General features: G+C 43.3%; 1 protein-coding gene and 1 pseudogene across 1 annotated transcript in view; both read right to left on the bottom strand.

The window, feature by feature from the left end:
- Window positions 1-4,375: 4,375 nt before the first annotated feature.
- LOC126250315 (5S ribosomal RNA) lies at window positions 4,376-4,493 on the bottom strand (annotated as a pseudogene).
- A 1,962-nt stretch (window positions 4,494-6,455) lies between these two features.
- The window catches only part of LOC126249730 (ETS-related transcription factor Elf-1-like), a 147,652-nt gene continuing 126,816 nt past the window's right edge, over window positions 6,456-27,291 (bottom strand). Inside the window, exon 4 of the mRNA XM_049951410.1 lies at window positions 6,456-6,918. Coding sequence (XP_049807367.1) covers window positions 6,662-6,918 — 257 coding nt within the window. The 3' untranslated portion in view covers window positions 6,456-6,661. The remainder of the gene's footprint in view (window positions 6,919-27,291) is intronic.

Genomic DNA, 27,291 nt, shown 5'->3' with positions numbered 1-27,291 from the left:
CGATTTGTACAGTTCATTATGTCACTGTGATGCCAACTGCTGCTCATATAGTTGCTATAGATGCAGTACGATGCGCCAGAGACATACGCCGAACACTATGGTCTTACTTTCTCGGTAGTGCCGCGTGGCTGTCTGGAGACCGATCTTCTTGCGACCGTACATTCCCGTGATCACCGCTGTACAATGGCTGAATTCCTGTCAAGTATTTCTGCAATATCCCAGAATGAACTGCCAGCTTCTCCTAGCCCTATTACACGACCTCGTTCATACTCAAAAATTGGTTCAAATGGCTCTGAGCACTATGGGACTTAACTTCTGAGGTCATCAGTCCCCAATAACTTAGAACTACTTAAACCTAACTAACCTAAGGACATCACACACATCCATGTCCGAGGCAAGATTCGAACCTGCGACCGTAGCGGTCACGCGGTTCCAGACTGTAGCGCCTAGAACCGTTCGGCCACCACGGCCGGCTCGTTCATACTCAGTGAAGTGTTGATAATGGCGTCTTTGTCGCCTTAAAGGCATTCTTGACTAACATCAATTCATCATGTCCAGTCTCAAAGGTAACTAGCGCTCACGACCGTTGCAGCGTTTATTTAAATCAAACATGATTTGCATCCTTTTAGTGATGCTACTAGTGCCACTCTTACGCGGCTGGCGCGAAATTTCAGTAGACATCTTTCAGATGTAGAAACATGCCAACCAACTTTGTTTATGTCGCTAAACTACTTCTTGGTGTTGCGATTTTTTTTCGTCAGTGTATCTGGCACACTATAAGGCCCAAACTTTGGAGGTGAAGTGTCTCCTGTAAATGTAAATGTCGTGTGACTAGGGCCTCCCGTTGGGTAGACCGTTTGCCGGGTGCAAGTCTTTCGATTTGACGCCACTTCGGCGACAACTCCCAGTCCCTGAGCGGAGAAAATCTCCGTCCCGGCCAGGAATCGAACCCGGGCCCTTAGGATTGACATTCTGTCGCGCTGACTTTTTTTTCTTTTTTTTTGCATTTTGTTCGTTATTGATCGTTGTGTTTGGTCGTTGCGGACGTCGCAAGACATCCTGCTCAAGTTCGGTGGTTGATCCTCCCACTCAGTTTTTTTATTACAGAGGCCAACCGACTCTCTGACCGAACACGCTGAGCTACCGTGCCGGCTAACCACTGAGCTACCTGGGGCGGATGTGTCTCTTGATTTTTGAGGAGTTAATATTGACAGAGGTTCTGAAGGTGCACGATTTTGTACCCCTGAAGCCATACTATGTGCAAATGCAACTTCCGGAATCGCATTAGGATCATACGAATACAATACTGTAGCTTTATAACCAGATGCGATATTAAACATCGTCATACAGCTTAGCCCAAACTTTGGAAAGATTTTTCCAAAGCTTTGCTTAATTAAAGTTCTCTCACGATGATTACACCAGTACATCATTACTTCTTGATCCCAGTGCTGTTCGAATGAACGAAATACTAACTTACCTAGCGGTTGCAGCTCATGAATAGCATTGGAAAGGGGACAGTATAAAACTATGGCGTACGGGTCTACAGTGTCCGCTGTTACATCACCTGACTTTTGGTTCCATTAGAAATCAGTAAATATCGACCAGAATGTTTATGATGACCAAAATGATGTAACCATTCAATAAAACTCGTTATATCATTGATCCCCTTTTCTGTAATGCAGAAAACAGAACCTGCAGGTAGTATCGTCATCAAACTCCGCTTCCATGCGTTTTCGTTTGAATAAGATCATTGGAGCATTGGAGGAACAACTGCTTCTATTGCACTCACACAAGAGACAACTGTTACATTTTTCCCACATTCATCGCCAGTTATGTGTCTGTGTGTGCCTTCCTTTGCGAGTATTCGTGGCTCTTTATCTAAATTCAGCCGCAACCTTTCTCATCCATGTTGAAAAGTCTGTCAGGATTTCTAAAAGATGTCTAGTTCCTAAAAAAGAGTTTAAACTTTTTGAAAATGGCCTTGAACAACTACTTTGTTTAAGTTCTGTGCGTTAGCCGGATAATGATTTTGAGATTTTCTGACAGACATTGTAGGGCTATCATTTAAAACTTTCCTTGCCTATTTGTGTTTTGCAATATGCTTAACACCAGGAAATTGGTGAGTAATGTTGCTTTTCATTCAGTATCTGCATATACGTAGTCTTAGAATTTTAGTTGTTAGTGGATAGCCCACTTCTATCAACCTTGTATTGTACGGAGAGGCTCCGTCCCCGCCGCAGCCGCAGTGGTCCACAACCACACGACGACTACCGCAGTCCACTTCACCCCTCCGCCGCCCCACACCGAACCACTCTTTGAGGGTTATTGTACGGTTCGGTCCCTGGTGGACCCCCCCCCCCCCCCCCCCCAGGCAACGTCTCACACCAGACGAGTGTAACCCCTATGTTCGTGTGGTAGAGTAATGGTGGTGTACGCGTACGTGGAGAACTTGTTTGTGTAGCAATCGCCGGCATAGTGTAGCTGAGGCGCAATGAGGGGAACGAGCCGGCATTCGCCGAGGCAGATGGAAAACCGCCTAAAAACCACCCACAGACTGGCCGGCTCACCGGACCTCCACACAAGTCCGCCGGGCGGATTCGTGCCGGGGACCAGGCGCTCCTTCCCAATCCGGAAGGACGTGCGTTAGAACGCACGGCTAACCAGGCGGGCTCTATCAACCATACTATTCGAGAACAGAGTTCAGCAAGTCGTTCTTCAGACCAAGTAAATTTTCGATCTACCTTTGCTTTGATTTTACATCCGAATGTGACATACCGATTGAGAGTGTTTCGTGGAATACCAAACTCTTTTTCTGCTTTATAGTCTGACATTTCTTTCGTAGTGATGGCTTTTTTAGGTCATCCTGGCTTCATTGACCACGTAACTTATCACGGTTAAAAGTCATAATTACAGAACATAAACGAAAAGTGTTAGCTCAATATGATCTCCTTTCAGCAATGTGTATACTCAGTATGATCTACCAGAGTATGTTGGACCCGAGTTGCAAGGAAAGCAGTTCACACACGTAGCTACTAAATGTGGTAAAACTGATTACATGATTTAAAACAGGACAGTTACATGAAGTAACTGACGTAGTATCATGTTTATAGAAAACAGTTTAATGAATGAGTAACAGAAGAAACTTACCTATATGAAAAATTAGCGCTTGGATGGCAAACAACAGAAGCTCACCTGTGTAATGACTGGTCTCTCCACACTGCGTGAGATGCAGAGATAGTTGACATAACTTGCTAAACGCCCGGAGCTGCCATCTATAGGATTCCCGTCATAGTTACGTCCACATCATACACCGCTAGCCACTGGTATCATAAACTAATTTCCTCGTTCTCTGTCCTGCTGTTACCAAGGAATAACCATTAAGCCTTATTGAGTCACAGGCCAAATGGGCTACAGTTACCTCACTAATAAAGTTTAATTTGAGAGGGACCTAAATGATTTTTGTTGGCCAACTCCTTCTACTCCAGTGAGCAATTGCTTAGCAAATCCGATGGCTGTATATATTATTAATAATATGAAATTACATAAAATTGACTTCCACATATCTTCAGTGGAGCTATGTGGTCAACATAAATGTCTTATAAACTGATTTTCTGTTTGTGATGCATGGCTACCATATCCTAAGAATTAACGACGCATCTCACCGTGTAGTACATTTACAAGTTTTCTGATAAGTTTGTTAGTAAGTCTCAAAAAGTTTTGGTTTCTTATTGCAATCCATGTGATCAATTTCACTTAGTACCTGTAAATACGTCTTATGTGTTCTTGATGTATGAGATATTTTACATTCTTGAGGCTCTGCGGAAGAAATAGAGCACTATTTGATCAAAAGTATCCGGATATCCATATATAACGTGGAATTGACCACTAGATGTCACGAGAAGCAGAGCCGCCAGTGTAATAGGGGGCGAGGAATACTGTGTTGCGGGTAGAGACACACTAACAGCAGAATGGACCTCAGTGATTTCGAATGTGGACTAATTATTGAATATTGCCTGAGTAACAGATCCATCAGGGACGTTTCAATCCTTTTAAGGCTTCCCAAGCTAACTGTTGGAAATGAGATTGTGAAGTGGGAGCGCGAAGGAGCAACCGCAGAAAAACCAAGCCCAGGCAGACCTCAGATAGCCTACTGAGGGACAGGGAAAGCACTGAAAGCACTTCGTCTTCAGGCTACGAGTGGCCTACCGGGACCATCCGACCGCCGTGTCATCCTCAGTGGAGGATGCGGATAGGAGGGGTGTGGGGTCAGCACACTGTTCTCCCAGTCATACGATGGTATTCTTGACCGAAGCCGCTACTATTCGGTCGAGTAGCTCCTCAATTGGCATCACGAGGCTGAGTGCAGCTCGAAAAATGGCAACAGCGCATGGCGGCCTGGATGGTCACCCATCCAAGTGCCGACCACGCCCGACAGCGCTTAACTTCAGTGATCTCACGGGAACCGGTGTAACCACTGCGGCAAGGCCGTTGCCAGTGAGGGACAGGGACCGTCGAGAATTGAGGAGGGTGGTTGTAAATTATCGAGTAAGATCAGCGAAAGGGAGCACACGTGTGTTCCAGCTAGCACGGCCACTGTGTGAAGGGAGTTACGATGGGTTTCAGTGGTCGAGCAGTTCCTCGTAGCCACAAATTTTTGTAGTCAATGATAATGTTTGAGATGGTGTAAAGAGCGATGATACTGGGTAATGGATGAATGGAAAAGAGTGATTTGGAGCGATGAATCGCGCTATACCCTGTGGGAGTGCTGTGGAAGAGTTTGGGTTTGGCGAATACATGGTAAACATTACCCCCTGTCATGCTTAGTGCCAACAGTGCGGTACAGAGGAGGTGGTGTTACTGTGTGGAGGTGATTTTAGAGGTTAGGGTGTGATCCCCCAACTGTATTAAAAGAAAAAAAAAGCCAAGTGCTGAAGGATATGAACATATTTTGCAGCATTGCGTGTTGTGTACAGTAGAGGAACAGTTCGGAGACAATGATAGATTGTATCAATATGACAATGCACTCTGTCATAAAGCAGCATCTGTAAGGCAATGATCTGTGGACAATAAAATTCCTGTTTTAGCAAACAGAACACAGCATGTTGTTCTCAATGGAGAGACATCTACAGACGTTAAAGTAACCTCTGGCGTGCCACAGGGGAGTGTTATGGGACCAGTACTTTTCACAATATATGTAAATGACCTAGTAGATAGTGTCGGAAGTTTCATGCGGCTTTTCGCGGATGATGCTGTAGTACACAGAGAAGTTGCGGCATTAGAAAATTGCAGCGAAATGCAGGAAGATCTGCAGCGGATAGGCACTTGGTGCAGGGAGTGGCAACTGACCCTTAACATAGACAAATGTAATGTATTGCGAATACATAGAAAGAAGGATCCTTTATTGTATGATTATATGATAGCGGAACAAACACTGGCAGCAGTTACTTCTGTAAAATATCTGGGAGTATGCGTACGGAATGATTTGAAGTGGAATGATCATATAAAATTAATTGTTGGTAAGGCGGGTGCCAGGTTGAGATTCATTGGGAGAGTCCTTAGAAAATGTAGTCCATCAACAAAGGAGGTGGCTTACAAAACACTCTTTCGACCTATACTTGAGTATTGCTCATCAGTGTGGGATCCGTACCAAGTCGGCTTGACAGAGGAGATAGAGAAGATCCAAAGAAGAGCGGTGCGTTTCGTGTCAGGGTTATTTGGTAAGCGTGATAGCGTTACGGAGATGTTTAGCAAACTCAAGTGGCAGACTCTGCAAGAGAGGCGCTCTGCATCGCGGTGTAGCTTGCTCGCAAGGTTTCGAGATGGTGCGTTTCTGGATGAGGTATCGAATATAGTGCTTCCCCCTACTTATACCTCCCGAGGAGATCACGAATGTAAAATTAGAGAGATTCGAGCGTGCACGGAGGCTTTCCGGCAGTCGTTCTTCCCGCGAACCATACGCGACTGGAACAGGAAAAGGAGGTAATGACAGTGGCACGCAAAGTGCCCTCCGCCACACACCGTTGGGTGGCTTGCGGAGTATAAATGTAGATGTAGATGTAGATGTAATGGACTAGCCTGGCCAGAGTCCCGGACTGAACCCAATGGAACACCATTGGGATGAGTCAGAAGGTTGACTTCGCTCTAGACACCAGTGCAACATGACTCCCTTTTCTGGCTTCGGCTCGTGAGGTATGGGCTACCATTCTTTCACAGACATTGAGACACCAACAGGGTCTCCAACAGAGTTCAAGCTATCATATAGGCGAAGTGAAGGTACATCGCGTATTAATGACCACTAATAAGTGATCGGATACTTTTGATCAGATAAATTATATGATGTCTAATCACGGGTGTCGAGTACTCGCTACCAAAGGAAAAAACAGGGCTAATTTTTTGTAAAACACACAACTGCATAAAATACCACACGAAAATTTTTATTTTCAAGTTAGGTACAATTTTTTGCAACAATACATAACAACGCGTTGTTTACTGTAATTACATACACATATCTACATTACACTAACGCAACAGACACGACGGTAGGTATATAAACTAAGAAGTAACATCGCAACGAATCTGAGCTATAAATACATGGCCGCTTATAGCGAGCTTGTTTACAGGACTAGACAGTATGAGTGGGGTCGGGTCGAGGAAGGAACGGTCACTGTATGACGGAGATGGGCGGCGGGGTCTTGGTGGAGCGCGAGGGCGGCGGCGGCACTGGGCAGGGCAGCAGGGGCGTGTAGGGCAGCCCCACGCCCACGCCGCTCCACAGCCGCAGGGGCAGCAGCGGCGTCGCCAGCGGGCGCTCCACCAACGTCGCGCGCTGCGACCGCTGCGGCCGCTTGGCGCGCTCGTCCACCGGCAGCTTCTTCCACATCTCGAACAGCGGCGGAGCGAACGCGAACGGGGCCATGGCTGCAACACACCACCTCCGTGTCACCACTACAGTCGATTACGAACTGAGAAACCACTATGGACTTTCCCCGGCGTTCGAATCTGGGCCCATTACTGTTCTTACCCTATCGGAATGACCTTAAAAAATGGTTCAAATGGCTCTAAGCTCTATGAGACTTAACATCTGAGGTCATCAGTCCCATAGATGAGAACTACTTAAACCTAACTAACCTAAGGACATCACACGCATCCATGCCCGGGGCAGGATTCGAACCTGCGACCGTACAGCAGGGCGGTTCCGGACTGAAGCGCCTAGAACCGCTCGGCCATATGGACTGTACAACCTTTGATTTAGAGACTAGATAGTTACTTGAGTGTGTTGTTCTGAAGAGCTTCATCAATTGTGGGCTTTCATTAATTACAGAATTAGTTCATACTCATTTGTGTCTGGTTGTTTATTGATCACGCTGAGCTGTCAAGTGGCTGCAGTTTACGCTATTTGCCTCCTAAAAATTGTTATTATTTCTTGTCTCTGATACTAAACTGTTTCAGGCGTAAGAGCTGACATTGTCTTGTATTTATGTGGACTGAAGTAGACGGATGGAGCATATCATTGGACACGGTGTGTGATGGTGCAGCGGTCGTGACACAGCCATACGTTACTGAAAAGGAAGCACTGTTCCATTTCCAATTGTATCAAAACTAATGTTAGGGAAAATTAAGATGTTTCGGTTACCATTGAGCCTCCTCTAAGTCACAAAAAAATTTTGTATTCGCTTGTATATTCTCGTAAGTTGAAAGATTGGTAGTTGATATAGTTACGCTTATTCTGACTTGTGAGTAAATGTGGAAAGGAGGCAGTTGATTACTGATTTAAGTAAGATTATGGTAATTTAAATTTCTAAGGAAGAATAATAATTAAAAGAATTGCATAAAAGGTTAAATTTTGATACAGCGGCCGGCGGAATGATCTCATTTTATATGTGTAAGGGGGCCCAGTTGAAGGGGTTGGTAGAAGAAAGTGTTAACTCTAAATTAAGTGTGAGAGTGTTCTCATTGCCTGTTGTACACTCTAAGAAAAAAATGGGGACGCACCAGGAGAGAATTATACGATTGGAATGGAAATCGGTAGATGTTATGTAAATGTACAGGCAAACAAATGATTACAATTTTAAAAAATCGACAATTTATTCAAGAGAAAGAGGTTCACAAATGGAGGAACTCAGTAACGTGTTGGTCCACCTCTGGTCCTTATGCAAGCAGTTATTCGGCTTGGCATTGTTTGATAGAGTTGTTGGATGTCCTCCTGAGAGATATCGTGCCACATTCTGTCCAATTGGCGCGTTCCATCGTCAAAATCCCGAGCTGGTTTGAGGGTCTTGCCCACAATGCTCCAAACGTTTTTAGTTGTGGAGAGATTCAGCTACCTTCCTGGCCAAGGTGGGGCTTGGTAAGCACGAAGACAAGCAGTAGAAACTCTAGCCATGTGCGGCCGGGCGTTATCTTCCTGAAATACAGGGTGGTCCATTGATCGTGACCGGGCCAAATATTTCACGAAATAAGCGTCAAACGAAAAAACTACAAGGAACGAAACTTGTCTAGCTTGAAGGGGGAAACCAGATGGCGCTATGGTTGGCCTGCTAGATGGCGCTGCCATAGGTCAAACGGATATCAACTGCATTTTTTAAACAGGAACCCCCATTTTTTATTACATATTCGTGTAGTACGTAAACAAATATGAATGTTTTATTTGGACCACTTTTTTCGTTTTGTGATAGATGGAGCTGTAATAGTCACAAACATATGGCTCACAATTTTAGACGAACAGTTGATAACAGGTAGGTTTTCTAACTTAAAATACAGAACGTAGGTACGTTTGAACATTTTATTTCGGTTGTTCCAATGTGATACATGTACCTTTGTGAACTTATCATTTCTGAGAACGTATGCTGTTCCAGCGTGATTACCTGTAAATACAACATTAATGCAATAAATGCTCAAAATGAAGTCCATCAACCTCAGTGCATTCCTCTCAACAGCGAGTAGTTCACCTTCCGTTTTGTTCGCACATACATTGACAATACGCAGACGCATGTTGTCAGGCGTTGTCGGTGGATCACGATAGCAAATATCCTTCAACTTTCCCCACAGAAAGAAATCCGGGGACGTCAGATCCGGTGAACGTGCGGGCCATGGTATGGTGCTTCGACGACCAATCCACCTGTCGTGAAATATTCTATTCAATACCGCTTCAACCGCACGCGAGCTATGTGCCGGACATCCATCATGTTGGAAGTACATCGCCATTCTGTCATGCAGTGAAACATCTTGTCGTAACATCGGTAGAACATTACGTAGGAAATTAGCATACATTATACCATTTAGATTGCCATCGATAAAATTGGGGCCAATTATCCTTCCTCCCATAATGCCGCACCATACATTAACCCGCCAAGGTCGCTGATGTTACATTTGTCGCAGCCATCGTGGATTTTCCGTTGCCCAATAGTGCATATTATGCCGGTTTACGTTACCGTTATTGGTTAATGACGCTTCGTCGCTAAATAGAACGCGTGCAGAAAATCTGTCATCGTCCCGTAATTTCTCTTGTGCCCAGTGGTAGAACTGTACACGACGTTCAAAGTCGTCGCCATGCAATTCCTGGTGCATAGAAATATGGTACGGGTGCAATCGATGTTGATATAGCATTCTCAACTCCTACGTTTTTGAGATTCCCGATTCTCGCGCAATTTGTCTGCTACTGATGTGCGGATTAGCCGCGACAGCAGCTAAAACACCTACTTGGGCATCATCATTTGTTGCAGGTCGTGGTTGACGTTTCACATGTGGCTGAACACTTCCTGTTTCCGTAACTAACGTATCTATCCGGCGAACGGTCCGGACACTTGGATGATGTAGTCCAGGATACCGAGCAGCATGCATAGCACACGCCCGTCGAGCATTTTGATCACAATAGCCATACATCAACACGATATCGACCTTTTACGCAATTGGTAAACGGTCCATTTTAACAAGGGCAATGTATCACGAAGCAAATACCGTCTGAACTGGTGGAATGTTACGTGATACCACGTACTTGTAAGTTTGTGACTATTACAGCGCCATCTATCACAAAGCAAAAAAAGTGGTCCAACTAAAACATTCACATTTCTTTACGTACTACTCGAATATGTAACAAAAAATGGGGGTTCCTATTTTAAAAAACGCAGTTGATATCCGTTTAACCTATGGCAGCGCCATCTAGCGGGCCAACCATAGCGCTATCTGATTTCCCCCTTCAAGGTAGACGAGTTTCGTTCTTTGTAGTTTTTTCGTTTGACGCTTATTTCGTGAGATATTTGGCCGGTCACTATCAATGGACCAGAAGCCCAGAATGGCTTACCATGAAGGGCAACAAAACGGGGCGTAGAATATCGTCGACGTACCGCTGTGCTGTAAGAGTGCCGCGGATGACAACCAAAGGGGTCCTGCTATGAAAAGAAATGCCACCCCAGACCGCCACTCCAGGTTGTCGGGCCCTATGGCGGGTGACATTCAGGTTGGTATCCTACTGCTCTCTGACGCTCCACCAGACCCGTCCTCACCGGTAATCGAGGCTACAAAAATTAGTCCAAGCACTAGTCTTGCCTAATCTTTACTACTGCGATGTAGTTCAACACGGCACAAATAGTGAAAATTCGAGACGCCTCGAGCTAGTGATGAACGCTTGCGTTAGATACGTATGCAATATACGGTTGTATGATCATATCAGTCCTTCATACTCCCAGCTAGGTTGGATACGCCCACATAAGGCACGCGATCTCCACACGATGTGCTTACTTCATCGATTTCTTAGCCACTGGTGCCCCCAATACTTATCTTCTCACATTAAACACCTATCATCATTCCACAACCGCAATACCAGATCGGATACGTATAGCATCTTGGCTGTACCTTTACATAACACAAAATCTTTCTCCATGTCATTCTCCATCTCAGCCATACGACTATGGAACGCGCTCCCCTGTGATCTGCGTCTTATCCGGAACCACTCAACATTCAAGAGTGAACTCAAGACTTACATATTAGGGACGGTATAGCCACCATTGTTGGGCCCCTCTCATCTCTTTCTTTCTCCTCTCCATCATAGCTTCGAATTTTACCATTCTATTTCTCTTCCTCTAACCTATCTACCTCTTCTATATCTCTTTCACCCCATTCTATCGTCTTATGTCTCTGCTTGATGAGAATAACTCACAAGCTGCAAGAATATAACGAGAAAATTCCCAACTAGCAATAGGACTGACATTCATAAAAGAAAAATATGTTTACTTTCATATACATAGTCATTATTATTATTATTATTATTATTATTCTTGATTGTTATAATTAATTTTTGATTGTTATAATTATCATTGTACTACGTTTATAATCTCTATTTTTTTTCTTAACATTAATACTGTATAACATGTAATATGTCCTTAATGTTCTGTAGAAACCGAAATTTGTTGAATCTGAGTATGCCTGGTTAGGTGTAAGAGAGGGCCTGAAGGCCCTAATCTTGCCAGGTAAAATAAATGCATAAATAAATAAATAAATAAATAAATAATTCGAAGCGGGATCACTGGAAATGATTCTATTCCACTCAGTGGGAGATGCCCCAGACAGAGGTGGATTTCACACCTGACTGTCGTTTACCATACGGCCCGACAACCCGGAGTTATGGTCTGGCGTGTCATTTCTTTTCATAGCAGGATCCCTTTGTTTATCATGCTCGGCACTCTTACAGCACAGCTGCACGTCGACGATATTCTACAGCCCGTTTTGTTACCCTTCATAACAAGCCATCCTGGGCTTTCAGCAAGATAACGCTCTTCTGTACGCGACGAGATTTCTACTCCTTGTCTTTCTGCTTGCCAAACCCTATCTTAATTAGCAAAGTCGCAGGTTATCTTCCCAATTGAGAACGTTTGAAACATTATGAGCAGGACTCTCCAAGCACATCAGGATTTTGACGATGTATTTGGCAGTTGGACAGAATTTGGCACGATATCCTTCGGGACGTCATCCAAAAGCTCTGTAAATCAATACCAAGCCGAATAACTTCTACCATAAGGGCCAGCGGTGGTCCAATGTGTTATTAACTTTCCCAGTTTCTGAAGCTCTTTCTCTTGAATAAGGTATCCATATTTTATGAAATTATAATCATTTGTTTGTCTGTACATACACATAACATCTACCGATTTCCGTCCCATTCGGATAGTTCTTTCGTGTTTTTTTTTTCTTTTTTCTTTGAGTGTATTTTAGAATGCACCACATGCTTAACGAGTAGTTAGATATTTAATGTTCCAATTCACGGTACTCTGTATGAACTATACTGTCTTATTGTTTCTATATTATCTTAGAATTTAAACAAACATGTAACATACATCATCCCAAAATGCACTCTTGTGGGTTATCACTTTCTGTCACAGACCTCTTCAGGAGTTCCTTTTTGCAGATGATGTTAGCATTATTGCAAGACAACTACACGTTAATTACTGCTCACAGTTATAGATACACAGCGCTTGATCTGCAGAAAAAGAGTTTCCAGTACAGTGACCTTATGGGAGAAGGGGGGGGAGTTGTTTGAAATTTAGACGTGTTAAAACGTTATTTTATCGGCTTTCTGAGCATTTTAAAAGTGTGATAGCACGTATGCACTAGTAAAAAATAAAGCTCTATTGCTTCACATCTCAAAATATACGGTTCTAATGTTTTTGTCAGATTACTGGTATGGGGCACTGGTGTGTAACGTCGCCAATCAAGTACTGTAGTTACATAAATGCAAATGTGCTGAGAAAAAAGTGGTATGCTCTAGAAACATATAAACTTTTTCATATAAACTGATTTTATGTGCCAGTTTTCTTTTTTGCACAGCATACCTAATAAAAGCCGAAAAAATGTAACTTGTGTTCACCAACTGACGTTAACCAGACGGACTGACAACTGTAACTAATGAATTGCAAGTGATATAGATTAAAATCACTCCGTTTAACTCAGATTTTTGCTTTAATGTATTAGCAGATAAATTTCTTCATCAAATTATTATATGGGATTCCATTTGTGACCCTTGAATACTTGAGAAAATTTTTAATTCACATTTTGAGCCATCTTGTAGACATCTCTTTTAAAAAAAATTGTTCCTTATTTGACACTTATCAAAGTTTTGGAGCGTATTGTGACAATACGAGCCACCGTCTCTGTTTAAGTATAACCACTAGTAATGTGCTACCAACTAATTCACAAACATATTGTAAATCGTACTAGGCTAGTGTATGTACCTTCTGTTGTCGACGGACGTGACGCCATGTGGTGGATGCGGGTAGCAAGCTGCTCGTATATTCTCATTTTGGGTGCCATGAGGGCAAAATGTTCGTACATTGTAGTAACAAACATGTTTAAATCAGTGTGTTTTTTATGAATGGAACTTTGCTTTGCCTATCACAACAGATATTCATATATTCGAAGATATTTACCAGTTTTCATTCTAAAACATCATAACGAGCAAACAAGCATCAACAGGGAAATTTGTAAATCATGTTTTAATACACTTTGAAAAAACACAGCTCATCCAGTTTTGTACTGTTAAAAATACCACACATATTATTAATGCAAGGTACACAAAAAATAACAAGGTAAAAAGGTTTTAGTTTTTGGGTTGGCATGTTTATGAAATATAAAACTGGAAAAGTCGTACAGGAATACTACTGAAACGTTTAGTCTCTAACTTTGGCATCAGAATAATTTCCAAATTTGATCACAGGGAAATTAGTTAATCTAATTTGCATATTTTCATTGACTGACATAATACAGTATAGTATTGTGGGGTAGCTCCTCACATGGGCGAAATGTACACTCCTGGAAATTGAAATAAGAACACCGTGAATTCATTGTCCCAGGAAGGGGAAACTTTATTGACACATTCCTGGGGTCAGATACATCACATGATCACACTGACAGAACCACAGGCACATAGACACAGGCAACAGAGCATGCACAATGTCGGCACTAGTACAGTGTATATCCACCTTTCGCAGCAATGCAGGCTGCTATTCTCCCATGGAGACGATCGTAGAGATGCTGGATGTAGTCCTGTGGAACGGCTTGCCATGCCATTTCCACCTGGCGCCTCAGTTGGACCAGCGTTCGTGCTGGACGTGCAGACCGCGTGAGACGACGCTTCATCCGGTCCCAAACATGCTCAATGGGGGACAGATCCGGAGATCTTGCTGGCCAGGGTAGTTGACTTACACCTTCTAGAGCACGGTGGGTGGCACGGGATACATGCGGACGTGCATTGTCCTGTTGGAACAGCAAGTTCCCTTGCCGGTCTAGGAATGGTAGAACGATGGGTTCGATGACGGTTTGGATGTACCGTGCACTATTCAGTGTCCCCTCGACGATCACCAGTGGTGTACGGCCAGTGTAGGAGATCGCTCCCCACACCATGATGCCGGGTGTTGGCCCTGTGTGCCTCGGTCGTATGCAGTCCTGATTGTGGCGCTCACCTGCACGGCGCCAAACACGCATACTACCATCATTGGCACCAAGGCAGAAGCGACTCTCATCGCTGAAGACGACACGTCTCCATTCGTCCATCCATTCACGCCTGTCGCGACACCACTGGAGGCGGGCTGTACGATGTTGGGGCGTGAGCGGAAGACGGCCTAACGGTGTGCGGGACCGTAGCCCAGCTTCATGGAGACGGTTGCGAATGGTCCTCGCCGATACCCCAGGAGCAACAGTGTCCCTAATTTGCTGGGAAGTGGCGGTGCGGTCCCCTACGGCACTGCGTAGGATCCTACGGTCTTGGCGTGCATCCGTGCGTCGCTGCGGTCCGGTCCCAGGTCGACGGGCACGTGCACCTTCCGCCGACCACTGGCGACAACATCGATGTACTGTGGAGACCTCACGCCCCACGTGTTGAGCAATTCGGCGGTACGTCCACCCGGCCTCCCGCATGCCCACTATACGCCCTCGCTCAAAGTCCGTCAACTGCACATACGGTTCACGTCCATGCTGTCGCGGCATGCTACCAGTGTTAAAGACTGCGATGGAGCTCCGTATGCCACGGCAAACTGGCTGACACTGACGGCGGCGATGCACAAATGTTGCGCAGCTAGCGCCATTCGACGGCCAACACCGCGGTTCTTGGTGTGTCCGCTGTGCCGTGCGTGTGATCATTGCTTGTACAGCCCTCTCGCAGTGTCCGGAGCAAGTATGGTGGGTCTGACACACCGGTGTCAATGTGTTCTTTTTTCCATTTCCAGGAGTGTATTTATTCCACAAAAGAAAGTGTTTGGAATTGTGTGTGGAATTCACACATGTACACCTGACAGCACAAAAATTGTCCACACATCAGAATTCTAAGTTTGACCATCTGCACGATCTGGCAACTCTGTAACAAGAATATTGAAAGAAAGAAGACCAAAAAAGTGACAAACGTCACGCAATGTGGACGGCAAGTCGCGAGTCCGAATCTGATGGTACGTCAAGGTTAATTTGCCTCACTTTCTAACTTTCTGGTAGTAGCAAAACCTTGAGCGAAAGAGCTCGTGGCTCTGTCAAGATTAAAACAATTTATGCTCGAGGGCTTCCTCGCCCTAAAGCGGCCACCGGGAACCGCCACCCGCCACCGTCTTCTTGACGCCGGCAGCCGACCGCCAAGGTGAAAGCGGGCCAGAGCATCTTGGACACGTTTCAGCTCTCACATTGGTAAGCATAAAATTGTTTATTATTGTAGTTTGATTTTTCGCAAGAAGTAACTTCGGTAAACCGTGAGAACACCGTGCAGTTCAACAACATGCGTAGGTCACTATGAGTGTGTTTATCAATTGTCAGTTTCTTATTTGACGTTTTAGTATTCATCTTGAAATTACGAATTGGATTTTGCATGCTTGACTCTTACTGACGTTATTTCACCATCATAAAATAGAGTCGCATGTGAAGAATGTTTAACATTTGCCACATATTGCTCGGTTTGGGTTTAATAGAGGGGTGAAAGTGAGTTGTGGCGCCTGATATCGGAAGAATGACTCATGCGTGCTTAGTAGCTGTTCAGATTTTGGAAAATTCGTTACCGTAAACTTGCTAACGTGAGTGAAAGGGTTTGTGCATGACTGTGTTAAGGTTAGCGCGGGCTTGGCAGTGAACGTGTACATTATTAAGGTTCAGAATAGACCGAAGTTTTACCAGTATTTCCACCTTTCATTCAAAATTAAGACCTTTTCCCGATTATTGGAATAGTTACGTTGTATTCAGCCTGGTGCGAGTTGCAGTACGGTAGGTTTCTGCTCGGCTCCCCTACCGGCGATCTGCTGCAACGAGTTCACAGGTAGGTGCAGGTAAAGGACTAAAGGAACCGCGCCGCCGCAAAGGCAGTAGAGGCAGCTTGAAACAATTGTGTCATGTGTGGGGCGAGTGCTACCGGACAGACCACGACATAAAAGGATTTTATTGTTTCAGTAAGGATCCTTCTGGCATGAATGATTTAGAAGATCTCGATAATTGACGTAATGTGATGGACTTTATCTACATTCAATTGGCAAGATTCAGAAGTCGGGTGTAGGAGTACTGCATGCTTTTATTCAAAGCAACAAAAGTCAAAGTGATGACTATTACTACATTTTTGTCGGGCATCACCAGCTGCCACATTCAGTATTCCTATAGAACATTGTTACTGGTGACGAACGATGATGCCTTCATGTTAACTTTTTAAGAAGAAATAAGTGGCTCCGCCCTAATAAAAGACATATCTTCTAGCAAAGGGCAGTGTGAACGGATAATCTTTTGCATCCTCTGAAAAGCTAGTGGCAGAAAAAGAGTGTTCTGCACTATGAACTCCTCCTCAGGAGTTTTTCCATCGCAGCTGGCATTTGTTGCCAACAGCTAACAGAACATAGTGCATTCCAAAGTGAAAGTCGTTGCCACTCCTTGCTATAGAGTAGAAGTGGAATGGAACAGCATTATGTATCGGCCACATGACTTTTGTACCGCCAGAAATACATATCCCAGGAGGGAGTTTTGCATGAGCGTGGCTGAAGGAACGCTCACCGAAATGAACACAGCACGTATGCTCTGACAAAGGAAGCAGGTACCCAGCGGGTCACCAAATTTACTCATCTTTGACACTGTTGTAGTACATATTTGTTGTAACCGATGCTATTCTAGTTCGATGTGCTTCTCCAGCGTTTTAGAGGAATCGAGATTGAATGTTTTACTAGCTTGTTGAATACCATAAGAGAGCAATAGCCATTGAGCACAGACATTAGCGCAACCGTCTATGGCGCCAACTGGAAATCTGGCCGTACTACGTTCGAGTTAGGTTATATTTTTAAGCTAATCTTTCACCTAGCACTACTGTCACTGCAACGAATCATGTTTCTTCGGAAAAGAATAATAATAATCATAATAATAATAACAGTAATAATAATAATAGTAATAATCATTATGACGAGGTATAATCGAGGTGCAATAAGGAACCATGGTGAAATTAACATTTATTTGATAAACTGATACACGCATCGCAGAGAAGTCATATCGAGTTACTTCTGCTTTGAATAATATAAACTGTACCACTGTATAGGTAAATAAATGTTCATTTCATCACAATTCCTGGTTACGCTTCTATTACATATAGCCACGAATGCACCGCAGTGATTATAAGTTTTGTTACTTTCTGAAGACATACACAGACTTCTTGCTTGGCTGCACTAGTTAGATACCTGGTGCTCTCTTAAGGTATTCAAAATGCCCATAAACGTTGAACTTCGATTGCTCGAAATCGGTGGAGAGTGACATCTTACTAGAGCAGCAAGTGTTGCTTCTATGTACGTACTATGATCGTGCGGAAGGCTACCAAAATCTCATGACCCGTTGTGTATATGATTTCCTTGTGCGTAATATGACCTCTGTGTTCTTTATACTCTCAGGAATCCAAGGTAGGAGTAAATTCCATAGTGTTTTTCTGATAAACATCCGAAATTACCTACACTATCTGATTAAAAGTATATGGAAACCTATTAGTAATGCGGACTTGCCAAGTAGCTGTTACGTGAGGCGGACCTGCCAGTATAAAAGGAGGCAGGGAGTATTGTGTTGTCAGTAGAGAAACAGTAACAGCGCAATGGGTGCTTCGGGAGAGCTCAATGACCTCGAATGGGGACTAGTCATTGTAAGTCACCTGGAGAAACAAATCCATCAGGGACTTTTCAGCCCTTATAAACCTGCCCAAATCCTGTTGTTGACGTGGTTGTGAAGTGGGAAAGCGAAAGAGCAACTACAGTTAAACCAAGGCAATACAGACCCGATGTACTGACGAACGGGGACCGTCGAGCATTGCGGAGGGTCGTTAAAAAAAACGCATGAAGTTAGCGGAAGGAATCACTCCTGACTTCCAGAGTGCCACTACCAATCCCAGCTAGAGTACTGACTGCGCATAGGCAATGGAAGCAATGGAATGGAATGGGGTATAATGGTCGAGCAGCTCCTCATACGCTACACGTTTCTCTAGTCAATGGTCAATGCTAATCGACGCTTGAGGTGGCGCGAAGAGCGATGACACTAGATAGTGGATGACTGGCAACGAGTAATTTGGAGTGGTGACTCAAGCTAAACCCTGCAGCAATGCTATGGAAGGGCTTGGGTTTGGGGAGCGCTGGAGAACGTTACCTGATATCATGTTTAGTGCCAACAGTGAAGCACGGAGGATGTCGTTATGGCATGGTGGTGTTTTTAATATTTAGCGTGAGGTTCTCTTTCTGCGCTTAAGAAAATGCTAAATGATATGAACATATTTTACGGTACTGTGTGCTGCGTACAGTAGATGAATAGTTCGGAGACGATTTTTTGTGTCAGCATGACAATGAACTGTGTCAGGAAGCAGCATCTGTGAGGCAATAGTCTGTACACAACAACATTTCTGACATGGACTGACTGGCCAGAGCCCCGACCTGGACGCAGTTAGATGGGACATTATTTAAAATAAGTCTCTGGCTTCTTGACGAGTCCATCTTTATGTCTCCGCATCTAACAAGTGAAAAAGTTAAGCTAATAGCAGCCAAAAACTGCATTGTTCGACGCTAATCTGTAGCAGTGAGTAGCAAGAAGAAAAAGCTTCCGCACTCCAGCAATTTGTGGCCTAGTAGCACCGCAATTTTCTGAGGAAAGGAAAACATTGCTAAGAAACCGTGTAAAACTAAAGACTAATTAGCAAAGAATGCTTGAAACGAAGAAGACTTTGGAGGAAATATAATTATACTGCAGAACATAAAATTACAGTGAGCGGCATTGGTAGTTTGGAATATGGCTGTTAGAGATTAAGAATTAAACAAGGAGCCCAATGGACTCGTGTTCCGATTATCCAGTCATAAACCTTCCTTGGGTGGATTAAATCGATGTAGGCGGTTGACGTGGTACTTCCTCTGGCAAAGACAAGGCAGTATTCTTTCGTCATTCTTTTTCAGTCCGTCTCTAACGAGGTGGACGCGGCCTTTTCTTCTATGTTACAACTGTAACGGAGTGGCCTAGCGGTTCTAGGCGCTACAATCTGGAGCCGCGCGACCGCTACAGTCTGGAGCCGCGCGACCACTACAGTCGCAGGTTCGAATCCTGCCTCGGGCATGGATGTGTGTGATGTCCTTAGGTTAGTTAGGTTTAAGTAGTTCTAAGTTCTAGGGGACTGATGACCTCCGAAGTTAAGTCCCATAGTGCTCAGAGCCATTTGAACCATTTGTAAAAAGAACATTGAAATTTGCTCGCTATCGACATCAAATTTCATGGTATAAAACTGAGCTTTATTGAAGAGTTATAGAGAAGCTGCGAGAGGAGAAAAAATCCCAGGCAAAACAGTGAAAACCCCACGTCCCAGCCTGGACCAAAGATAGCTGTTTTCATGTTTGTGTGTTGTGTATCTGGGGTGAAGACTAGGAAAAAGCCTAGTATTCACCTAAAAGGGTGAGGCAAACCGTCTAGGAATCACGTTAAGTTTGCCTGGTGTGCCATACCAAAGATTGTCATCAGTCTGGATCAACTAACTGTCTCGTAAAGTTGAGTTCAGTTCTTAACGCTGTGTTAGATGCGCATTTTATACCGCTAAGAGAAATCTGTCAGAGTGACAGCTCCAGCTCCTAAAATGATGAATTCATCGCCGTTGGTGTCGATAAAATTCTTCAGGTGTAGATATCTGTGGGAACACACTTCATAGCTGTTGCTAGTAAAGGAGCTCTCCTGGCCCGGATATATTACTGCCTCATCATTAAGGAGGCCCGGCACGACTCGTGGCTGCCAGCTAACTTGGAAGCTAGCACACAGCTCGCCATAATGGCGCCAGCCCAAACGAAGCGTAACAAGCCAGCTGAGAGTCCACTGCCTTATTACCGCGGAGTGCGGCTACGAAATAAACTCACCACTCACGCAATAATCAGCTCCTATCTCTTCATTAGAAGGCTGCGTAGAGACTTGGAAGCGACCCCTGGGTAAACCTAAAGAATGAAAGTTGTTGGAGAATTGGAAATTTTTAACTTCACTTTAAGCCTATTTATATCAACATTTTTATGGTTTTTCCTGTGCCTGTTTAAGTTAGCAGCAAGGCTAAGGATTTGCCTCATACAGGTTCCCCACATATAGACAGTAACAGGACACGCAAAGCACGTCGAAAACAGTGTCGGCTCACGTGTTCAACTTTAGATTGTGAAAATCCTTCATAGAGATATCGTCTCGATGTATCACTAAATGAATTCTGTGAAGCCACAGAACTTTTATAATGAAGTACTCAAATACTGTATTCCAGCGAGGTGGCGATTGTTAGGGCACTGGACTCACACAAAATTCCCGATCAGCCATCTGTATTTAGGTTTTCCGTGGCTTCCATAGACCATTTAAGCCAAATGCCAGAACAGTTCCTTTAAAAAGGACACGGCTTATATCGACCACAATCGGAGCTTGCGTTCCGTCTCTCATGATCCTGTCGTCGACGAGACATTAAACCCTAATCTTGCTTTTTGAAATATGGTAGAGCAAAGTGAAAATTAACATTTCCAAAGATCCAACAAAGAAAGATAAAATTTGCATTCAGCATTTGGGGAGGGCAGTAAAGGTATTAATTCATAGCGCCATGCTGTCGAGGGAGTAGGATCCTCTTATTGAACATGGAAATGCTGGGCTCATAACAACAGCAATTGACTTCAGAATGAGATTTTCACTTTGCAGCGGAGTGCGCGCTGATACGAAACTTCCTGGCAGATTAAAACTGTGTGCTGGACCGAGACTCGAACTCGGCAACTTTACCTTTCGCGGGCAAGTGCTCTACCAACTGAGCTACCCAAGCACGACTCACGACCCGTCCTCACAGCTTCAGTTCTGCTAGTACCTCGCCGCCTACCTTCCAAACTTCACAGAAGCTCTTCCGCGAACCTTGCAGAACTAGCACTCCTGGAAGAAAGGATATTGCGGAGAGATGGCTTAGCCACAGCCTGGGGGATGTTTCCAGAATGAGATTTTCACTCTGCAGCGGAGTGTGCGTTGATATAAAACTTCCTGGCAGATTAAAACTGCGTGCTGGACCGAGACTCGAACTCGGGACCTTTGCCTTTCAGCGGCACGTGCTCTACCAACTGAGCTACCCAAGCACGACTCACTACCCCTCCTCACAGTTTCAGTTCTGACAGTACCTCGCCTCCTACCTTCCAAACTTCACAAAAGCCCTTCCGCGAACCCTGCAGAACTGGCAGAACTGAAGCTGTGAGGACGGGTCGTGAGTCGTGCTTGGGGAGCTCAGTTGGTAGAGCACTTGCCGGCGAAAGGCAAAGGTCCCGAGTTCGAGTCTCGGTCGGACACACAGTTTTAATCCGCTGGGAAGTTCCAGTAATTGACTTTCTGTAAGAGTGATTTGTTGATACAAGGATGCGAGGGGGGGGGGGGGGGGCACTAGGCACTAGACAGTCCTTCCGAAGAATTGCCCAATACACGATGTGAATGGTCGGTGAGTACAAATACTGCCACTGCTGCTCTGAGGAAACTGCGTATGCTCGTCGACCTGGTTTGGGACGTCAGTGGTATACTGACCAATGCCTTGACCGCCTTAGCAATCCAGTAGCGATCGCTGACCGCACGCAGCCAAATCACCTATTAGGCTCAACGTTGCATTCCCAGTGTCAATAGAATTATCAGATATAGTTTATTGTGAGTTCGGCTACGGACTAAGATACCGCTAGCCAGAGTTCCTGTCACATCTACCTTATCATGTCAATCTGCAACGATATAGTAACATACGAAAATGTAAAAAAGAACGATGCAACGTTGTATTTAATGGTGATTATTTGCGTGAGCTGCGTCTGCCAAAAAATAGGCAAATAGTGGAGTGTATGAAGTAGCAACACAAGGAACCAACAACGAGTAAAACGGTTGTGGTGAATGATGGTCCTCAATGACAGTATACCTCTGATATTCCTTGTGGCAGCGCAGAACACTGTAAGACACATTCAGAACGTCATGTACCACATTTTGTTGACATCTACACAACGACTCGATAAAGGCCGTGCTCTTGCTTGTAAAGTAAGCCAACGAACAGTCCAAAATTGTGATTAATTTTCTAGGCCGTGGCATTCACCAGATCTGTTGCCCAATAAGCACTTGTGGGCAAGAAGTATAGGACGACGCGTGGTCTGAACTGTTTTACCGGCAACATTTAGGGACCGGTTGCGACAAAAGTTGGAAGTAGTGTGGAACGTTTTAATCCCAGATGACAGGATCGTCTCCACACATCAGTACATATGGCAAGAAAAGACTATAGAAGCTCTTGAAATTGTTGTCCAAGACAATCTGTCCATTGGTGAATTACTCAGCGATTATGATAATATACCGTTTATAGACCGTATGATATGTGAAAAAAATTCATTTATGTGGGATGATGGATTCAGAGTGTCTTTTTTTTTAATTTTTCACGTGTGTATACCTATAAGTTTAGTGCGTTATCACTCTAGGATCCTATTTATAATTACAAATAAAACACGGTCATATTTATTACTAGTTGTTACCTGCAGCCGTGCTCACTTTTGTTAAGCAAAGCTATTGATGTATCCCCACCCCCCTGCAATGCCGCTCCACGGCTGCCATGCACGATGGGGCGAAATGCGTAGCGTCACTGCCGAGCGGTGCATGCGGAGGGGCGTAGGCAGGTGCGCGCTTCTATGCATTGCGCTACTGAAGTAACTATACATCACACAACGTGGACATTGTGCAACAAATTTAATAATTTTTTGACATAGTTTATGTTCAATGATATAAAAAATATGTTAAATCTCCTACCTCACACTCTTAGGGTTCGATTTTTGTTTTACTTTCTAAGTGCCTTATGTTATTCCTCAGGAATCAAACTTTCTCCGTAACAAATTTCATCGAAATCAGTTCAGCAGATTAGTTGTGAAAAAACAACGTGACATACCAGTTACTTTGCATTTAATATTATTAGTATGGAGATATAGGTTAAACACTTTGAGGATTGTATAAGCATTGTATTTATTACGTTGAATCAATAGCGCAGTGGTCAGCAGATCTACTTAGTATGCAGGAGGCCCGGGTTCGAGTCCCGGTCCAGGACAAATTTTCAACTTTCTCCATTGATTTAAATCAGTGCCCACTAGCAGCTTATGCCAGTCAGTTCTTTGTGTCTTGATTCATAACGGCTGTGGGATCAAAATATATCTGTTCTTTCTGACATGTCCAAACGAACAGAACCAGAATTTTTTTCTTTTTGTGATCAGATTTTGATGAAATAAAGCCCATCCGTTGCCCCAAGCTACGCTCAAGTTACTTGAAGAAACACCATAAAAATTCGTCAAGTAATTTCAAACAGACAAACAGGCACGACTTTTTGACAGTTTCATTATTAGTACAGATATAATTTTCTAGAAAATAACAAACGCCGATCTGTAAGGTGAAATGCTAAGCGCAGATTTTTTTTAACATTTAAGAAACTTTATGACGTTGCTGTATGCAGACAGACGTTTGGATTTGATTGTAGTAGAGTACTAGCCTATGTCGAATCATATGCAAATTATTCGGGATAATTTCGGTGTCCATCAAAATGCTTGTGAGAGGGCTCGGGTGGATACTATAACAGCTAGATCAGTGGTCGGCAAACTGCGTCTCACGAGCTACAATGCGACTGTTTGACCTGTTGAGTGTGGCTCTTCCTAAGATATTAGAGATTTACCATTGTGTGCAAAAACTGCGAAAGCTAGAACAGGTAAAATGTCTTCGAATATAACCAATCAGAAAGACGAAGATCTTAAACTGGTTTCTGCTTTATCAATAGCAGTTGACGAGTCTTGTGATATAAATGATACAGCGCAAGTTTCACTTTTTGTACGATTTATTTAATCTTAGGTTCTAAACAAGAACAGTTGGAATTATACCCACTCAAAGTCAAACACGTGGGGAGGATACAGCAAATGCTGTAGTGGAGTATATTGAAGAACGTCATTTTCCACTTGATAAAATTGTCTCATTTTCAATAGACGGGGTGAAAAGTATGACCGGCGCAAGAAAAAGATTTGTTCCTTTTTGAAAGAAAAAAATTAATCACAAGATAGTTACCTACAATTGCATCATTCATCAAGAAGTGCATTGTGTACAGACATTTCCTGAAGAAATTAGCGAAGTTACGAAATTGGTGATTAAGATTATCAACTTCATTAGACTACAGCTAAAACTCTTATTCATTAGCAATTTAAAGAATTTTTAAATAAAATGGAGAGTGAACACACAGCTCATCTGCTGCATAACAAGATAGATTGGTTATCTACAGGAAGCGTTTTGAAACGTTTAGCTTTCTTGTTAACAATGATTAAAGCATTTTTCCTTGAGAAGTATGTTCAGCATCCAGAACTAACGAATGATCACTGGATCCAAACATTTTATTTGATGGAAGACGTTACGTCTCATCAAAATCAGCTCAGTCGTTAACAACTGGGGAAGGCAAACATAATTTTTTTCTGTGTTAGAAAAAGTTATTTCATTCGAAAACATGTTATCTCTTTTTATTCAAGATTTTGAAATAGAAACTTTGATCAACTTTCGAAGCCCGTTTAAACACCGCGAAGAAAATTGACATTTGCTGTTGCAGTACAACACTTTTAACTATGAGGGAAGCTTTTATCAACAGTTTTCAAGAATTCGGAAACAACAAAACGACATTAGGCTTTGTTAAAAAGAAATCCTCAATGCTGTTGTAACAGAATTAAATTTTTCTCCCTTTAATAATGACACCGGCAACTTTCAAATGCAGTTGATCGATATAAAAAAACAAAGAATTGTGAACCTCAAAATTTAAACACCTTAATGCCGATATAGAAACATTGGAGAAAAGTAAATGTGGACATAGTTCACAGCGTAGGTGGTCTGCTTTGAAAGACCTGGAGAAGGAAGATATGTCGATTTTTAATTCTTAAGATAGTATTCCTCATACATTATATTATAATCGGCTGAGAAAAGTGATGTTCTCTATTCTTTCCTTATTTGGGTCTACATATTCATGCGAACAATAGTTTTCAAGCATGAATCTTATCAAGAGAAAATTGTGAAGTCGTCTTATTGATGAGAACCTGAAATCGTGCTTAAAATAAAATAGAAAAAAAAGTATACAAAGTTGACTTACCATAACTTTCCCAGGAGATACAAGGCCATTGTTCACAGAAATGTTTCAGACATCGTCATGGTTTAATTTATGGATACCTTAAAATGTAATTTCTCAATAAATAATATCGTTATTAAGGATAACATCCAGTTTTATTCAACATACCCTTACTTCAACCAAGACTTAGATCTTTAAGTGAAGTTTATTAAGTTAATTTTCGTGATCGTTTTGGAGTGAAAAAAAAATGTAGTGTCGAGTATTGAGAAAGGTATGTTGATATGGTTTCGACATAGGAGATGATGAAACAAAGGAGACTGATGAAACAAGTGGACCATACAAGGCAAGTGTGAATGGGTGAGTTGGAATCAGCGAACGCATCTCAATCAGACTGAGAACATTCGTAGTAAAGGCCAACTTAGGAATACCTAATTAAATTAATAACCTATCCACATAGTTGAAGTTTAAAAAACCTATCTCTTAAAAGAAATTTCAATCGTTGTACTGTTAAAATTTGGCTATGTTGACTAAAGAGTTTGCTGACCTCTTGGTTGCCATAGTCTGCCTGTATCACTCACTTGCTCCACTATAATCTCTAGTACAGTGGCGGCGTTCCATGTATGAATGAAAGCCATCAACCTGTAAAGAGATTCTAGGCATCGATATACACTAGAAGGGAATATGCTGATGGTTAACTGAATCAGACGTGGAAACTGGCAGCGTTGCCTCATCGAACTTAGTAGTTCGGTGTGGCAAATAACCATTATGTCATAATGTCTTTTAGCAGTCACCACGCACAGTGAAACACGCACACGAGATTTTAATGAAATGATCCCAAAAAGCTCGTGTGTGAAGTGTCCACCGTGTACAGTCGTTGCATCGAGAACCTCCTCTTCACTGTGGCCCTGAGAAGACGCCGTCCTACTCGACACACACGTCAGGGCGATCAGTCTGGGAGGGAAATAGAGGCGCTGGACACTCCAACCGAAACCATGTTGGCGGGTGGATTACAATACGTGCCATTATACGTCGATGGCAGGCTTCAAGACGTAGAGAAGAAAATGATGCAATGAACTTTTCTTACCTACGGTGTACAGATGAAGCTGTTGGCTGTATCCGAATTTGGGGACTGTATATGTGGAATAAAAGAACAAGATGAGTAGTATATCGCCGCGGTCATTCAGACAGGGGACACTGGGACCTTCCGGCAATTCTTCGCCTATAGTTACCAAATTGGGACCTCGATCTGTACCTGTTCGGTTCGAAAAACATTCCGAGTCGACTGCGACCAGACATCAGTCATTTAAACCACTGATTCGATCATATCAAGGATTTGTGGGCAGCTTTGAACATTTACGGATCCTTGTGGCTGTCCATCACTTACAAAACGTGATGAGTTCTTGCTAAGACAAGCTGTTATCTTCATTTGCTAGAAAAGAAATGCTGAACACTCTTGTGAACTGTTTATAATTCAACTATCTGACAGTTCTATAGAGACACAGAATCTACTTCCGTGCGAGGAAATATAGCCGCATAAATATAGCGTCGTACACAGAAATACAGTTACTGAATCTTGGCCCAGACATTTTAATTTTAATTTTTCGTTGTTTTACCACTCCACTTTTGTACAGTTCGTTCTGCAATTCTTATCATATCTGAACAGCTATTCTGTATTTCACAGCCTCAGTGTGGACTAGACGTGGAACAATAATAAAACACAG

This window comes from Schistocerca nitens, chromosome 3 (genome assembly GCF_023898315.1).
Source record: "Schistocerca nitens isolate TAMUIC-IGC-003100 chromosome 3, iqSchNite1.1, whole genome shotgun sequence".
Taxonomy (NCBI): domain Eukaryota; kingdom Metazoa; phylum Arthropoda; class Insecta; order Orthoptera; family Acrididae; genus Schistocerca; species Schistocerca nitens.
Note: the sequence above shows the minus strand (reverse complement) of the source record. Positions and strands in the feature narration are given on the sequence as shown.